Source organism: Lissotriton vulgaris, chromosome 9 (assembly GCF_964263255.1).
Source record: "Lissotriton vulgaris chromosome 9, aLisVul1.2, whole genome shotgun sequence".
Taxonomy (NCBI): Eukaryota; Metazoa; Chordata; class Amphibia; order Caudata; family Salamandridae; genus Lissotriton; species Lissotriton vulgaris.
The window spans coordinates 854,867,163-854,886,335 of NC_141697.1; the positions used below are offsets into that span (position 1 = coordinate 854,867,163).

Here is a 19,173-nt window from a genome sequence, read left to right on the forward strand (position 1 = left end):
CTCAAGCACTTCGTTACCAACCTTATGCAGTGTATGATGTTCTCCTGGGGCCCATTTGCTTGAGAGCTGTGCAGAAGTGGCCACTGCAGTACTCTCACCCTCTGCATCTCTCTCAATCCCCTGTCTGACAGCAGCGCTAACAGTGGATGCAGGCATCGCCTCAGCCGGCTTCCCTGCAGCGGGTCTTTCTCCCTGTTGCTTGGTTACCGCTATCCCAGCGCCCGTGCTGGCGCCCTTCACTGCCTTCTCTCCCTCTCCCACTGTCGGTGTCGGCCCGCGGACCTTGCTGACAGGATCCACAACTCCTTTAACTTCCGCGGCAACTGTAGCAGCCGGTATTGGACCAGCATCGGACACGGATACAATCTTACCGCTGCAGATCCCGCCCGGATTCAAAGGTATATTCGAAAAGCTTTCCGTCACTGAAGGCTGGCGCATAGCACTCTCTTTCGTCTTCTTGGTGTTTCCACTATCCTTAGCCGCGGCTGGGTTGTCACCGCCCGGTTTCCTCAGAGTTGGCTTTTTGGGAATAGGACCGGCTTTCTGAGCCGCGTTCTGTGATACTTTTGTATCCATTTTTGTATCATGTTTGGTGTCTTGCTTCATTTCCGTCTTGACTTTCTCTTTAGCATTAGGGGCTTTGCTAGAGTCAGTTTCGCCGGGCTTCCCGCTTTTATTTTCTCTGCCTTCTTTTGCATCCTGCACTCATTGCAGCCTCGTTGGCATTCTGAACCAAGATTTCAAAAACAGCTTGGAACTTGCTGTAATATTTAAAACAGTTAAAGCTGCATATAATATCTGGATAGCAGTAGCAAAGAAGTGCGGACTAGGAAGATACAATAGGTATACTAGATTGTACAGGAATAGAACACTACCCCCCTTGATATTTTCAGATTCTATAATGGCGGAATGGGATATGCAAGGCGTAAAAAGTATAGGGGATTTGATGGGAACGGATGGGAATATATCACAATTTTCAGATCTGATGGGTAAATTTGGCATTACAAGAAATAGTTTTTTTAAGTATCTGCAAATCAGGAGCTTTTTGGGTAAGAAAAAGGGGGGAGAATCCGGATTTCGGAAAAGTAACCTTATGGAATCTCTAGCTCAGGGGGGAGTGTGTTCTATACGATTCTTTTATGCCAATCTAGCAGGCCTAAAAAAAGACGATACTGAGAAATTTGGAGATAAATGGGCAGGGAAACTAGGTGTACAGAGTCAATTCTTTCTGGATTCAATAGAGTTAGGATGCTCTGTGCTGTGTTCTGCTCCTCTTCAATCGCAGCATTTTAAAACTGTATTTCAACTCTATCATACACCGGACCGCATTGCACAGTGGGGGGCGACCACAGGGACAACTTGTTTTCGATGCAATGCTCCAGTAGCAGATAGTATTCACATTTTCGCACTGTGTCCCCAATTAGAGAATCTACGAAAGGAGATTGAAGATTTTATGAGGTTTACTCTGGGTGTAAACGAGACTTTAACACCAATGGTTATCATGCTAGGGGTTAGGGGTTATAGGGACAATAATACTGAATTTATATTCCTAGCGATGGCTGTGTACAGACTATTAATTGCAAGAGCATGGCGGGACCCTATCCCCCCCACATTACAACAATGGATTGCTTTGTTATTAGGGATATTTAACCTTGAAAAAGGTATATACGCCAGGAAGGGTAAAAGAACTAGAAAATTGGGATTAAAAATTTGGAATCCTATATATCGGTGGAAGGAGAGAGTAAGGATACCCCTTGGTTAATAATTTATAAGGCTTGTTTTCCACCTGATAGTGTTGATGACTTATAATTTTTCCTTTTTTTTATACATAGTAATTATTTGGGTTAAACTGTGTATCGAGATCTCTGTGTATGTAAATGACAAATTGTTGTATGATGTGCCATAAAATTTTTTAAATAAAATAAAAAAAAAAAAAAAAAAGACTTTCATGGGTGTTTTGCCACACTTTATAACTTCTTATTGAGAGAAGGTGCTTTGTGTCTCTATTGATTACACAAGCGTAAGGAAGGACATATTTCACATATGAAGGGCCTGATTCACAAAGGTAAACAGACAAAAGTCATACTTTACGAATTTCGGTAGTCACAAAGGGCGTTTACGAGCAGTAAAGTTAGACTTTTGTCTCAGTTGAAGTTAAGTTTTGGTCTTAATATTGACTGAGACCAAAAATTTAAAGTTAAGACCAAATCAGAAGTTTAACTGGGACAAAAGTCTAACTTTACTACTCGAAAAATGCCCTTTGTGAATTCCGAAAGCGGTAGTTAGGCGTTCGTCTCAGTTTCCTTCTGTGATTCGGGCCCATAGTGTGTACATAAAGAAAGACACACAGCTGAAATTTTTGTTCAACTAGACTGTGGTCTGGATAATTTTGGTCTACAATATATTATCAGGTATCCCTGTGTGTTGCATTACCAGCATTTCAACGTCTTTAGAAATGTTGAGGCCTGATCAGGGCAGACAGGATGTGGGATGCCTATTAGCAGCTCACAGGACCACAGTCTGCGTCAGTTGTTAAAGTAAATTCCTAGAGTATATCAGTTTGGTAGAAAAGGGTCTTAATGAATACGGTCGATATCAAGGAGAAAGTAGCAGAATTGTACTTGCCCTGCGGGACTTACTGGAATGACATTACTGAAATGTGTAAGCATGCCAAGAGCTCTTCAAAGGGGTCAGCAGCTCCATGAGTGGTTGTGGTAGTAGATTGACCCACTCAAGAAGTAAGGGGGTTGTATTAGGACAGTGCAGCCTGTCACTATCAGTGTAAGAGGTCCGCCCACATAGTGGGTGTCAAGACAATGTGGAGTGAATCTTTGTAGGCATGAGACAGGAGAGCAGTAGCGTTGTTCACAGAGGAGATGGCAAAACAGTGTGGCTACTTACTATAGACCATTCATCACACTAATTGACTGGTACATCCACTAAACTGCAATCACACATTTGGTTACCTGGCTGTGCGATTGGTAGTGGGATAAATTGGCAAGTAGTTATGCAAATTGAACAACTGGTCCATCACACAACCTTGCTACTCTGAAAGACTTTCTTTTGATTGTGAATGTTCCCCTATTTTCTCCCACTTCTCTTTCTTGTTTAATCCCTTTCTTTAGTGTGCACTTTCTGAGTGCTGTTTCAACATTTCATAGTACTAAGTTAGGCATTATGCCTTTAGGTGTTGGTATAAGGTTCCACTCTACAATGGTTTCATGTTGCAGGGTGTTGGCATTGGGTTTATAGGTTTCATTTTTTTGTGTGTTTCATGTTTGATTAAATAGGTTACGGGACAGATGTGTAACAAATCACACACTCTCTATGCATTGACATGTACTACACAAACTCCTATGGTATCCAGCACTGCAGCAATGGGTGATACACCAGACTTGTGTGGCTGCACTAAAATTGCCATGTGGTAATGTAAATGACTTGTTACACAAATAAATTTAAATTGGAGTGGAACTCTCAGAGGGTGAAACAATAGGGACATGGCAATACTCCAGCAAATTCATGTTATAGTGGCTAAATGCCAGGATTTCTCTAGGATATTGCATGGGTTTTGTTAGAGGATCGCCTTGAGTAATGATCCTATTGTAAGGCACGTTTCTCATTTCGATTTACAGAAACATAGAATGACCGCAGGGCTGTTATTTTGTAGTTCTGGGATTCTTAATAGATAATCAGATGTCATTTGTTAATGTGTCTGCCCCCTCCATTGAGCGCTCAACTTTTTAAACATCTAGGTACACTTCTCTCAACACTTCCTTCAGAATAACTCATCATAGGTGGTAACTTCAGCGGATTAGCAGACTGGGATTTAGATAATAAATCACTTTATACATATGCAATAAGTGGCAAAATGTCTCTTTCCTGATTCCTCGAGGCTATGAGTTTAGTGGGCATATGGCACTTTTTTTACCCTTTTAACAGGAAGCAAACATTTTTTTCACAGATCACTGTCCAGACTTAATTACTTTTGCACATGTACAACAGACCTATGTAGATCCTGATAGCATGCAGGCACTCCTTTCACCTCCTAGTGGAAATCACACTAAACTGGAGTGCAGAGGCCCTAGGGATGGATGGCCTTGCTGACCCAGACTTTGAGAAATATATTGTTGCAAAATGGACACATTTGTTGCCTCAAATGTTGGCTCAGTAGAATCATGTGACACCACCTAGGACCCTTCAAAGACTTTATTAATAGCAGAATAATAAGCTACACTTCCATCCATACCAGACAGCAGACAGCAGACAGCAGAGAGCAGGAGTAAAGAAGCAAAGTAAAGCAGCAAAAAACACATCTGAGTCTAAAGTACCAGTTTGTTTGGGAAGGTTGTTTGTGGTGGTTGTACTGACAGAGCCACAGATGACTAATGTGACATTGCAATGTGATTGTAATAAGTAAAACAGTCTTACGGGTTAGTACTTGCAAAGGATAGCTGTGCATAGCCTCAAATAGTGTGCATCAAGAAAGAACCAAATGTGGGATCAAGGTCTGTTGGATCTATCCCTTCCTTCAGTGTCACCCCCAACCTTTTTGCCTTCCTCCTCCCATTTTCTGAACTCATTTTTGTTGGCTTTAGGACTCTGCTCACTTTACCACTCATAACCAGTACCTTACAGCAACATCTGGGCTGGGTGACAGTTATACTTTGTGCATTTCAGAAAGCCACAAACACTTGAAGGCGAGGTGTGGCTGAGTGCTAATCTACATACATTTACATTCTGATGGCCCTTCCTGGGCAGGAAAGGAGGAAGGGACTCACACGTTCACGTCAAAGGGTAGTGGCCAGACCCAACACAAAGGAAGGATTAACCCCCCAAGACAGCCTGGTAGACAGGACTCGGTTGAAAGGATACTGGTGCACTTCAAAACCATTGCTTGAAGTCTCTCTCACTTTAAAGGCTTATTTGGGTATAATTACTGGGTCTCTGATCCCATCAAATCAGACACTTCGGGACCTACGACTGAACCTCTGTCAGAAGAACTAATATGCTGCTCAAATGGCACAACTGGACTTCTGATCTAGAAGGCCTGTTTTTCTGTTTATTGCCCTGCTGCCTGCTGCTCTCTGGACTCTGCCATCTTTCAATTGATCTCAACGGGTTTGTTTGCTTGCCTCCTGTCCCTTGAGACTATTTGATATCAGAGCCTCCACCCCTGCTCCTGAGCCTATCTCACTGGAAGTGGTCCAGATACTTTCAACATGAATTTTGAGACATCTTCTGTCTGCGTGTGGCAGAACCGGCGCATCATCTCCGTTTATGGGTGAAAAATTGGAGTATCGCTTCAGAACCAGCGCTTCGCCTTCAGAGATAAAATGCATTGGACAGTGTATAACTCCCACTGCAGCTTGGTGAGAGGGGTGCATCCCCTTGACTGCATGTCAGAATCCAGCGATTCACCAGACATCTTTCGACTCTGGCAACCTGATGCATCACCTTCACTGAGTGGAGAAGATCAAGGCATCTCGCTGCTTGCTACCAGGAAAGGTGCTTTGATCACTGGGGACAACGTGAATCCTGTAGCCAGCCGGCGCTCCATTGCGGTTTGCCCTAACTTTGACTTTACCCCAGTCCAGCGGGACCGAAAGTATCCTTTTCAAATATATGCAATAGTGACAAGGATATTTTACAAATAATGACTGATGCATTACAGTAGGTCATCATTTTGAGATTTATAGATATAATAAATATAAAAAAATGTCAACCAAAGGTATAGAACATATTAGTTTAAAATGAAAGCATTCAAGTACATTCTTACTACAGAACATGTTATATATATATCCTTAGCCCACTAGTTTTCAAACAGAAAACTACAATAACTATCTCCCCCAACAACAGTCACCCCTTATCTAGCAAAGCAATCAGAAATAAAGTACCTAAATGACCTATATTATCAAAGCACACCACATTAGTACATATTCTCACCAGACGTATCCAATGTAAGCTCAATTATTTCCACCCTCTAAATCCTCCTGAGAATTGAGGGAGCTATTTGGTCTATCTACATCGACGTCCAGGGTCAACAAACAATCCACAAGCTCTACCCATGCCTTAGCCCTTTCAATTACTCTAGCTCTCTCTTCATCTCGCGAAACATAGCACTCTCTGAACTTGCCCGGCGCTTTACCACATTTATTTCTTCAAATAAAATATCACAACTTCTTCACGCTAGATCCATTTGTGTAGCATGAGGGGGGTCTGCTACACCTACCACCTCGAAAGAAAGGACATCCTCTTCAAATTTGCCACCCTCAATGCCTTATTCCCAAATATGTACCCTCTATGCCATTCATTTAAATTAAACCGACAGTTGGTATCCTGGGCAATTTTTGAAAGCATTGGCTCTATGAGATTCTTGTTCGAACCCTGTTGTAATAAATTATACAAAATACCAATATCGCTTGAATTCAACCCTAGGGCAGATTTGTAATTATTCTTTCCTTCTCGTTGATTATTGTATACTTATTCGTGAGAAAACAAATTATCTGTTTGAAACTTAAGTAGAGATCGCTCCTCTGAGGGACACAATGCAATGTGAATGCCTCCCACGATAAAAGATTGGCGCCATTGTAGAAATCTCCCAGTTTACAAACTCCTAGCCTATTATAGGACTGCAATACATTTTGTGGAACCTGAAAACCCTGCAACACACAGATTTTAAGGGGAGTAAATGAGTGGCACAATGGAATGTTGTAAGCTTTATAGAACCGTTGTATGCAGTAAGCAATTTTATTCACAACCTTATACCTTGTTCCTTTGGGTAGCTTTGCAGTATGCAGAAATGCTGGTAACTTAATTGCACTTTTAATTTGCATCAGATTTTTAAAAAAGTTGGAAAATTTCAAGGCAGGAGCCACCAGCTGCGTTAATAAAATAATCAACGCAGCTTTAAGTAGGTAGATAGGTGAGGTAATGCAAGTGCTCCCTGCTCCACATCTAGGTGAAGAATAGATAGCTTGGTCCGGGTTTTTAGGTCGAGCATAACGAAGGACCTATTGTCGGCGTGTTCGGAGGAATCTGAGACAGCGTTCGGGCACGCGCCTCTGCTGTCTCAGATTCCTCCTCAAGGGCGCGCACGGCGCCGTGCCCATCTCCTGCCTCAGAAGCTCCATCCCGCAAGTAAACCTCTCGCCTCTCTCAATCACGCTCGCGCACACACAGCCACACTCACGCATGCACACACACACAAACACGCACACACACACGCAGGCAAACACACACACACACAGGCACACAGGCATACACACACGCGGACACAGACACACATACCGCCGCCGCCCCCCACCCCTCCCCACTTACCGCGTCAGCGGCCTCAGCCGCCACTCCTGACTTCTGCTGTGCGTCTCGACTGCTCCTGGGCCATCCACTCCGTGGGCGCAGGCTTCGCGGCAGACGGAAGTCCCGCCCCACGACAGGCGTGACGCTTCCGAACTTCCGGAATGTGCACGCTCACGATACTGGCTGTGAAGTATGCAGATTTAGCTCTTTAGAGACGGTTTACATACTGTGGAATACGCTGCTTTTAGGCTCGAGTTCTTTACTTAGATTACTTATAGCTTGTTTTTAATGTGTTTCTCCTACTGCGGGCACGACGTGCTTTCCTCGTCATGGCCGCTTTCACTTTCAAGCAGCCCCGGACAGTGGCGGATGGATGAAAAGTATAGTTCTGCATCCACGATTTTCCAATGCGAGCAGCGTACCAGGCTGGTTGGGTAAGGCGGGAGCGATGCTTCATTTTCCAGCCGGTGGTTCACGTGGGTCCCATCCTTTTCTCACGTCTTCTTCCTTGGGGTGTCATGGGCCCCTGGTGCGCCTAAGTTCCTCCGCACGAATATTTAAAGAGCAGTGGGGGCATCTTGAGGGCAGGCACCTGTGACTGTCGTTTGACAATGCCCAGGACACGTCAGACGATAAAAATGCCTGCTAGCGAAGCCTTTAGTGAACTTTTGGGGCACAGATTAAGGTCCAGGAAGGGCTGACTCTGCCTTTCATCCTTCCGACGTCCACAAGCAGGCTACCGCTGAGTAGCCTGTTAGTTACTGCCCCACTAAGCCACAGATAAAACATACAAAGGCTTCGTGAGATCGGAACGTAACAGACACGAAGGACGAAAGGACACCTCACCCAGGAGGACATCCGGTCAGGACAGCGGTACTATGGGCAGAGGTATGGCAGCCATGCGTGAAACCAGACACCAGCCTCGGCAGAGTTCATCGTATCCTTGAGCGATCTGTCCTCTCGGTGGACAGACTCGATCCGGCCAGATCTAGGACACCAATCTTCAATTACCACTACCAGCAGTATGCTAATGCCCAAGGTCCACTTATCGGGGTGACTTTGATAGGCCGATCAGATCATTGGTTTTGATCGCCCCTCATTTAAGACAAAGGTTTTAAAACCGCTTCCCTGCTTCTATTACTGGCTGCAGGAACAAACGAAGGCCGCCTCGGATCAGTAGCGTGCCATTTAAGTGGATGGGTGCAGACCAGGACGCACTGGTTCAGGGAGTGTCCCCATGACTTCATTATCATTGTTTTAACATGTGGAGAGCGGCTGGTTCCCCCTCAATAGTAACAGTTTAGCTCTTAAATACTTCTTGTTACGGACCACGTGTATGAGGCAGTGATGGTAATGGCCGTGGACCGGCTGTTTTTCAAACCCTTTGCACAGTGTTTTGTTTGTGTACTATTTGCTTAGAAATATGGCCGGAAGAAAACGCGCGGGTGCAGCCAAAATGATGAGTGATAAAACATAAGACTGCCGAAGGCACTTTATGGTGCCTAGATCCGCTTGCCGTAATTAATGGCTGAGGCACTGTTGATTACCGCGTTGTAATTTTCGCTCAGAAGGCAGGCACTTGGGGTCTATTTTCAGACACTAGCGTAGCACGGGAGCTTTAAAAAGCTTGCGCCTTGTTGTGTAGGTGCAGGTGGGATTGGGGAGGGCTCTAAATGGCTTGTTCACGGCGGGGCTTTGACAGTTAAATGTTCTCTTCATTTGAAGAGGTGGCACCTTTGGCTTCAGTGCGATGCCTTGCAAGGTACCATCCTTACGGAGCGAAATGTCAGCTCTGTATTTGCTCGGGAATAAAAAAGAAAGAAAAGGGACTTTTCAAACGTGCCATGCAGGGATGTGGTGTAAACAAAAAAGAGTCCAGGTCATGTGGTAACGCCAATGGTTTCTGCACCGATACACACAGAATCTTATTTGGGGAAGTGAGGGCGTTATTGCATCTCTTCGCGTGCATTATCCACATGAATGAGATGCGAACGGAAAGACATCAACAATTAAGCGTTTGTGTCGCTTATAGTCCTAGACAGCATGATCTGTCTTAAATATTGCACTTCCTTCATGTATGGTGGTTTGTTACATATCTCGAGGTTTTTCATCTGTCTGGGTCTGCCTGACTGAGCATTTCTCTCCAGAAATGACAGTAAATGTCCGGAATGCATAACATTGCTGCAAGCCTTTCGTCATGTGCATGCACAGTTTGCATTGGCCATCCAGCTCAGTATTTTTCCTTCTCATGTTTAAATCCTTATCGTATTTGGGTCGAGCAAAGAAGGAGGAAGAGAGTTGGCCAGTCGCGCAATGTCACTGTTTGTTTCTCTGACGCTTATTCGTAGTGAAATCTGCAGGTCAAGTGACATCCACAGCCAGCAGACTAAACAACCCTTGAAAACCCTGTTTACCTTCAGAAATTGATGGAGAATTACCGCTGTATCACCTTTTGATGTTTATATAGTATATCACGCATTAGTCAAAAATAAGCCTCATTAAAAAGAGTCTGTGTCAACATCCTTTGACTATTTCTCCGATGGGAAAATGCCAAAGCATGGTTTATTGACACTGGTATGGCCTAGTATTGTATTGGGCAGATCACCGACATTGTAAATAGTTCTTTTTTTTGTAGCAGACCACAGTCTGATTCAGCTTATGGTGATGTGGAAACTGTTTTGTGTTCGTATAACATTTGGTGGGGTAACTATGTCGCATTCATTAAATTCTAAGAGTATAGATTTGTTATTTAAGGATTAGGGCCGAAAGGGCTTTGCATGCCATCCTTCCTTTTTCAGTCCTTGGGTACAAGGAGGGTCACAACTCTTATACATGAAACTTCAGTATAAAGAAATGCTGGCATTCCCAGTATCCTTCTGTGTTTTTCTGTTTCCATCAATCTAGAAGGATTTAGTTACAGAAACCACTGTTGGACTTTGTCCCAGACAGTCTACCAGCATCGTACAAGAACTTGGAAGTAATAACGTAAATGTTATGGCTGGTTTAGGGCGGAAATAAGCTTAGTGCCCACACCGCCATGCACTCCCGCCCGCTTGAACATATACACAATTCCTCCCCAATGAAACTCTGGAGACATATTTATGGGAAAAAACCGTTGCAGGTTTATTTCATACAACACACGTATGACGTTTTAAGGTGGGTCATCTTACAGGCGATCCAAAGCAGGCAGCCCCTCGCTGTCCCGCATCCCTAAGGAGCCATCTTGCACGGCAAGTTGATGCTCTGACGGTGCAGCACATTACCAACTTTGTTATACTCCCGCCTCCCCCCCTGTCGGGGCGGAGCGGTGTGGCACACCCCCGGTCGGTTCAGGCCCCCCAACCGCCCGAAGGACTAACGGGGCGCCGTCGCGGTTTCCCGGAACCTCCTTCGGCTCCTGGTCCTTGGCTCAGGCACCCTTACTGTGCCAGGCAGAGGTACCCTTACTGTACCCTTCTGCCGCAGAGGTACCCTTACTGTACCCGTCTGCTTCCAGATCGCCCTGTAACTCCGCCTGCAACACAAAGAAAAACATTACAACATTCTGTTACTTTGCGCCGTCGCTCAAGCTGCTGGGTCAGGGTCAGGGTGGGAACAGCGCTTGAGCCGCGAGCAGACTGAGGATGAGAGAGGCCGAGCCTTGGCCACCATGGTAGATATAGGGGGGGTTCGCCCCTCCCACATGTAGGCCCTCCCCTGGCCTGTGGATGGTAGACGCGGGGCGCCCCACCAGTGCCAGCTGGAGTTTTGCCGGATGGGACTAAGGCGCTGCCCCGCCCATGTTCCCCTGCGGGTCACGCGGTCAGCGGCATAGTGCCCACACCGCCATGCACTCCCGCCCGCTTGAACATATACACAATTCCTCCCCAATGAAACTCTGGAGACATATTTATGGGAAAAAACCGTTTCAGGTTTATTTCATACAACACACGTATGACGTTTTAAGGTGGGTCATCTTACATCCTCAGTGTAATGTGACAGACCTGCCTGAGTTTGGCCAACAGGTGAGCAATAGCAACAGTATTCATTTTATCATTGTTACTGAATGAATACTCATGATAAATGCTAATGTGCTCAACCTACAAGATGAATGGCCTTTATCTGAGCACCCATCATGCTGAAAAGTCTGCTACATTACTCTAGTGTGGTGCTCTGCAACATTGGAATCAAAAAAGTAATTCTTACAGTTTTCCAGACCTTTCACTCATTTTGCTTGACTTTTTCCTGACCAACATCAGCATTTTAATACATAGATATGTCTGTAATGCAACAACTAGGCAGTCTTGATTATTAAAAGAAATTCATGCACCCCCGGGGAAGCAACTACATATATAGTTACAGCTAAGCCTATGTCCTGACAGTCCCTAGAACTTTTTCTCAATCTAGCTACTCCAAACAATACAGACATCCTGGAAATACATCATGATAGGTGGAAACAGATATTATTGTTAAATGGAGAAAAGCATGTTTACTTCTGTTAGTTGTTTTGTTTTCTATAAATCTGTTAAAATGTTTTTGGAGAGTGCTCTTTCAAAATAATGTAGTTTTCATGGCTTATTTCACTCTAGTTGCCTGTATTCATAGTTTCTTGTTTCTGTATTGTGTTGCTTTTGTAGGGGACAGATGTGTTGTTCATGCTTGGTTCTGTATTGTGGGATCCAGACAAATTCAGTAACCCAGAAGAATTCAACCCTCAGAACTTCCTGAATGATGATGGCAGTTTCAAGAAGAATGATGCTTTCATGCCATTTTCTGCAGGTACAAATTAAAGCTGTGTTCTCAGCCAATGGCATTTGTCACACATTAGTACATTTCACCACTAAACAAACAGCAGATAGCAGTAGGAATCAACAGTTGCACTACCCTGATAGATACACGACAGTCAAAGCAAAACCTTATTTGCCATAGTTGCCCACCTCTATAGGTCCACTGCTAAAGAACCTTGATTTAGACAAACAAAAAAGAGAACAGAGAGGCAATCATATATAGTACAGTGCATAAATCGAGTTGTTTTTAAAAAAACGGAGTGTTCATATATGTTCACAAAAAAGAGTAGCGGTCCTTCAGGTTGTTCTTCAAATATTTTTTATTGTGGTCTTCAGACAATATCTTGACAGAAATGACAGCCAACGCGTTTCACCCAGATTGGGCTTCCTCAGGGCAAAAAGTTTTTTTACGTCAACGGTGCTTCAGTACGATGCTGCACGGATGGCAGAACTCACTCGTGGTGCCAACTTAGACAGCCGTCTATGAGTAATAGAGTCCACACCCTTTCTATTTAAAATTGGATACCAAGGTGCTTTGAACAGGAACATGGTCCTGACGTCCTGTGCTTATAAGTAAATCTTCCTCAGACATAGAATGAATCATTTGTGTGTTGAATGCTTTTCTAATAAAATATGATCAGTTGTCTTTTTCGATTAATAATACATGTATCACTATTATGCTGTATGTAAGAGTAAATTATAATATAGCTTGATTCCTTTATCAAAAACTTCATTTATTGAATTATATGTAGGTTGTGGAACTATTATGCATTTAAAGAAAACTATTAAGTTAGCATGAGTGTGGGATTTAAGCTTACAGTTGCAACATTTATTATTAATATGAAAGTTATTTTTCTGCATGTTTCCCCCTTCATCTACAGGTACAGACCACAGACATTCTTTAGTTAGTCAAAGGCACAGTATATCTCTGATATAAAGGTGTGAGGAAAAATTTTGAAAGTCAAACCTCTTTAATGAAGATGAAAGGGAGAATTACCAGTTTGTACTATCGGACGAAAGGAGTAACCCAAATACACTTTGGAAGCGGAGACTGGAATATGGGAGTAGTGTTTAAGTTGCCAAGTTCTTTTCTGGAAACTGGAAAAGTACTGTGATGTGTATACGGTCATATTACCTGAATACTCTTTATGCATTTTAATTAGTGAATCTACCTCAGGGTTAGTCAGATATCCTTTAGACTTAGAGTGGTACAGACCTCTCTTGGCATCTCTGATTGTGTGGCTTTATGCTATATCTGATTCTGTACCTATAGAAGTTCTACAGAGGTTCTGATGATGACATCTTTCTTGTTGTGTTTATTCAATAGGGTTTTCCCTATCCTTAGTTAGGTGTTGGATTTATAAGCTGTTACACCACGCACCACCGCACCCAACAACTACCTCGCCGCTGCTGGAGCAAAGTCACCATAGACCAGCTGATCACCACCCTCGTCTAAAACCCTCCAACCAACCCCACCAACCCAGACACCACAGCCCACAACCTCAGACAGTGGATCAACGACTGCGCCAATACCCTTGCCCCACTCAAGAAACCCTCCAACAACCACGCCAGCAAGAGAGCCACCTGGTTCACTGACGAGCTGTAGACCTCCAAACGCACATGCCGGAAACTGGAGAAGATATGGCTCCACGAACGCACCCCAGACAACAATGCAGCCCACAAGGACGCCACCCGCAGACATCACCACCTCATCAGATTAGCCAAGAGATCCTCCTTCAAAGACCGCCTGGATAACAAAGCACACGACAGCAAAGAACTCTTCAGCATCGTAAAGGAACTCTCCGACCCCAGCGCCAATGACTTACCGCCCTCACAAGAACTGTGCAACTCACTAGCCATCCTCTTCTACCGCAAGATCGCTGACATCCATGACAGCTTTAACACCATGACTGCCCCGACTACGCCAGACCCCACCTCCCCTGTGAACACCACCAGCACCAACCACCTGACCTCCTGGTACAATGTCAATGACAATGAGACACGCAAGGTCATGAACTCCATTCACTCAGGATCTCCTTCAGACCCGTGCCCACACCACGTATTCAAAAAAGCAGACGCAGCTATCGCACCAAAACTACGGAAGGTCATACACATCTCCTTTGAAACAGCGACATTCCCGGAAAGCTGGAAACACTCCGAAATCAATGCCCTCCTCAAGAAGCCCAAGGTGGACTCCAAAGACCTCAAGAACTTCTGGCCCCTCTCCTTGCTCTCGTTCCCAGCAAAGGTCATCGAGAAAATCGTCAACAAACAACTGGCCCGCCACCTGGAAGACAACAACATCTTGGACCCGTCCCAGTCCGAGTTCAGACGAAACCACAGCACCGAGACAGCCCTCATCGCCGCCACAGACGACATCAGGTGCCAACTAGACAACGGCGAAACATCAGCCCTCATCCTCCTTGTCTTGTCAGACGCCTTCGACACGGTCTGCCCTCGCACTCTAAAGATACACCTCCTAGAAGCCGAAATTCAAGAGAAGGCCCTTGACTGGACCACGTCCTTTCTCTCCGGCAGAACCCAGAGCGTCGCCATCGACATCATCTGCGGCGTCCCCCAGGGCTCATCCCTCAGCCCGACGCTGTTCAATGTCTACATGGCCCCCCTCTCACAAGTGGCCTGCCAACACGACCTCAACATCATCTTCTACGCCGACGACACCCAGCTCATCCTCTCACTCACCAAGGACCCGCACACCACCAAAACCAACCTCCATGAGGGAATGAAGGCAGTCACCGACTGCATGAGCCACAGCCGTCTGAAGCTGAACTCAGACAAGACGGAGGTCCTCATCCTCGGAACCGCCCCCTCAGCCTGGGACGACTCCTGGTGGCCGACCACACTGGGAACAGCACCAACACCCACCGACCATGCACTGTCTAAACAGGTCAACGCCGTCTCCTCCTCCTGCTACAACACCCTCCGCATGCTCCACAGGATCTACAAGTGGATCCCAACTGAAACAAGAAGAACGGTGGCAAAGGCCCTCGTCAGCAGTAGACTGGACTACGGCAACGCACTATACACAGGAATCCTAGCCAAACACCTAAGACGACTACAACGCATCCAAAACACCTCCGCCCGACTGATCGCCAACATCCCCCACCACAGCCACATCACCCCCCACCTGAGAGTCCTTCACTGGCTCCCCATTGACAAGAGGATCACCTTCAAGCTCCTCACCCACGCACACAAAGCACTTCACAACTCTGGACCAGCCTACCTGAACAGCAGACTCAGCTTCTACACCCCCACCCGCCAGCTCCACTCCGCCAGCCTCGCCCTCGCCTCTGTCCCCCGCATACAACGAACGACCTCCGGTGGCAGATCCTTTTCCTACCTCGCCTCCAAGACCTGGAACACCCTCCCTACCCACCTACGGCAGACCCAAGAGCTACTCACCTTCAGAAGACTCCTCAAGACATGACTCTTCGAACAGTAGCGGCACCCCTCCCCTCAGCGCCTTGACACCCTCACGGGTAAATAGCGTGCTTTAAAAGTACTCTGATTGATTGATTGATTTTCCATGTATAAGTAGAAGGATCTGGGGCACTAGAGAGCGTGCGGCAAGATGGCTGCGCTGTATTTCAGCTCCGCCGGATGAAACTATAATCCAGCAGAAATCCTGCTCCCTTTGTGTCATCCGGAGCACAAAACCAGATGAAAGATGAGGTGTGATTGAGGTGACTGAACCAGAGGTGAGTGGCAGATGGAGGGCTGCTCTGGCTGCCCTGGACACCGACCAGGCACTTTAGAAGCCCTTTGGCACAACATGGCGGCCATGTGACATGATAAGGAGAAATTCAGCGACTTAACATTGAGCCGCCCGAAGGGGGCTAATGAATCTGTTGGCAGATAAGCAACAGTGAATGCTGACGGGCCCCTGAGGAAAGCTGTGATCGGTAAGGGAGGTTAACACTAGCCAGCTCGCTGCCAGAATGAGTAATACAGTGGAGACGCCATGGAGAGTCCAGTCAGCACCCCCCCCAGTGAGCTTAAGTATAAAGAACTGTGACAGGACTGCTGTAAAGAGCCCTGATGATGCCTGGTGCAGCAACAAACCTGAGGTGAGGGTATAGCGGACAGTGGACCGTGATCCAGAAGAGACGCGCGCTGCACAGGCCTGGACGCGAGCTGGCAGGTAAAGACACTCCCTCCTCCCATCTTTGAGGCCTGCTGAAGAATGGCCAATGAGTTGGAGCACGAGCTGACGCCGTCTGGCTGTGTTACCGATGCCTGGGGTGCGCTCGCTGATCCTGCACTGCTGAAACGGTAAGATTGCGAAGCGGGAACAGCTACTAAAGAAAGGCCCCATTGACGCAGGCCTTGGAGTTTGGCCTTGGAAGTTCACTGTGTTTGTGTTGCTGTGCTTGAGCGGACTACCCAAAAATTGCCATGAGGTACGTTGCCCGGTTCCTGACAGTATATAGCGGGCTGTGACTATGTGGCTTGGAGCGTGTGGACACTGGCCCTAATACACACACAGTGCATACAGAGTCATACTGGAAATGGCATGATACATGGTGACGCCGCTCTGCATTTTTTCACTCCAGGGTTAAAGATTGCACTGAGTGGATTCTACGGACGCAGGTCTGAAAAAGGCACAACTGCAGGCTAAGCGGCCCACAGGAGGCGGAGGCATCATTAGCTCAAGCCCTGGGGCCCGGTTAGGACACAGCCAACCTCCCTGGAAGGGTGCATGAAATGGGGAGTAATGCGTTTTGGCAGCAGAACAGTGCAGGAAAATATAAATACAAAAACAAAAATATCAAAATCCCACCTAGACCTACTCAACGTAATTGAAGCACATACTATAATCAGACATCGACAAGTCCGATAAAGATCTGCCCCACCTCACATTCCAGCCCTGCACGCCGGCAAAATCAAGACAGCGTGCCACATCAGACTCGGAGCTTGATGCCCTCTCTAAGAGCCCGCCATCGTTGGTGGCGAAGCTTATCGCCATTCAGAACAGTCTGAAGTCCATTAATGGGAATATAAGAGCCCTAAATACAAGAATGGATAATGTGGCAGCCAAATTGGACAAGTATGCTGCCAGGCGGGGAGAAGAGGTGAAGCGCATATCGGACATGGAGAACCACCTACAGTCAGTAACCTCCAAGACACTTGACAAGGAGAAAGTACTTGCTGTCATACAGGCAAAAAATGAAGATTTGGAGGCCAGATCCAGGTGTAACAATATAAGAATTACGGGCCTGCCTGAGTCGACCAACACCGGACGACTGGAAACATATGTAAAGACTATGCTGCGTGAGCAATTTGGGCCACAACATCTCTCCCAAGTGTTGATTATTGAGAGAACTCATTGTTCACTGGCTGCTCATCTGCCCCCGGGTGCACCACCGAGGCTGATCATCACCTGGCTCCTACAGGAACCGTGATTCAGTTTAGCATTTGGCCCCGGAAAAGGGCAAGATAACTTACCAAGGAAATACATTGGCATTTCATGCGATTTCACATTGGCAGTACAGGCGGTGAGAAGAGAATACATGTGGTAAAGAAACTGCTAATAGCGAAACCGTCCCATATGCTATGTTGTATCTGGCCCGCTTGCGAATTGGAGCGGAAGGGAAATCGAAAATCTTTGCAAGCCCTAAATAAGCTATGGAATACGCGAAGAACCTCAAACGCCATGCTCGAAGTGTGCCCGAAGCGCAGGATGAAGAAATCTGAAGGCCCGCTGAATATGTGGTGGTGATGTACTTGCTCAACATTCCGTCAATCATCTTGTGTGTCTTGCTCAAATGTCACAGTTCAGTTTTTTCAAATATTATATAGAAAAGTCACATGGATACTATTGCGGGGTGGTAGGTAGAGATCAGTACTGTTATTTCTCTTTTGCCAAGTCCTGGTCTAGTCTGCTGAGCCAGATGTTCAAACACCACGCTGTTAGTATGATATGTTGATACAATCAGGACTTATGTGCTGCTTATTCCTTTCCGTATTGAAATTTTACAACCTAGATGGAGGTGTATGCATACCTTCAGCCACCTCACGTTTTATCTGGGAGTCTGTCTGCGCCCGGCGTTTCCCCAGTGGGTGTACCCTGCATTTGACTGTGCTTATGTCCAACATGGGGGGGTCTGTTTGCTGTTTTTGGGATGGCTTTAGCAAAGTTGGAGGTGCTGAAATGGGTGGGGAGATGCAGTGTGTGGAGATGGGCCTCATTATGGTTTTTAAGTGATTGATCAGAGCTTAAAAATATGCATACAATTGTCTTTTCATATTACTCGGTAGATACATATGAGATAGTACTAGCACAAGTGCATGACAAACTATGAACAAGAAAAGATAGCATGCATAACAAGGAACGTCTGTGGTTTGAATTCCCTAAAAAAATACTACATGTGTTAGCCTATCTAGACATGCATGATATAAAGATAGCTCTGCTCCAAGAGATGCACCTCACCAAACAGACGGAGGGCATGGTATGGGCCAGGTGGGCTGGATGTCGGCTGACCTCTTCGTACTCAGCGTATGCCGTGGGGGTTCTAATACTGGTGAAAAGAGGTCTCTCACCTTGCTGTTATAAAGTCACACATAGACGCTGAAGGACGATACACCATTTTGCATGGAAAACCTTTTGGTCAAATATTCACCATAGCGAACATATACGGACCCAACACTGACACGCATGCACTTTTTGAAGACATATTCACCATTTTGTGAGAGTGTCCTGAGGCGCAGATCATATGGGGAGGTGACCTACACACACATCTAGACCCTGGTAGAGATAAATGGAGCAAACAGGGAAGGCAGTCACCCAAGACGGCACGAGTCATAAACAACGGGATGGATGAAATAGGACTCATAGATGCATGGAGACACCGTAACACTGACAGAATAGAAAGCACACACACGTCCATGGCACATGAGAGCTGGTTGAGGTTAGATTATTGGCTGGTGAGTGAGGTGATTAACCCATGGATATATTCAGTAGCCACGCTGCCTAGGACGCTATCTGACCACAACCCAGTCAGGCTCGCCCTACACATTCTACTTTGCATCCCACGTCAATTCACTTGGCGCTTTCGGTCAGAGGTGCTGCTGGACCCCCTGTACACAAATA

At 46.0% G+C, this 19,173-nt stretch overlaps 1 protein-coding gene across 1 annotated transcript in view; it reads left to right on the plus strand.

Moving 5' to 3' along the window:
* The window catches only part of LOC147692363 (cytochrome P450 2G1-like), an 870,825-nt gene that overhangs the window by 700,520 nt on the left and 151,132 nt on the right, over positions 1 to 19,173 (plus strand). The window contains exon 9 of the mRNA XM_086938586.1: positions 11,913 to 12,054. Coding sequence (XP_086794712.1) covers positions 11,913 to 12,054 — 142 coding nt within the window. The remainder of the gene's footprint in view (positions 1 to 11,912; positions 12,055 to 19,173) is intronic.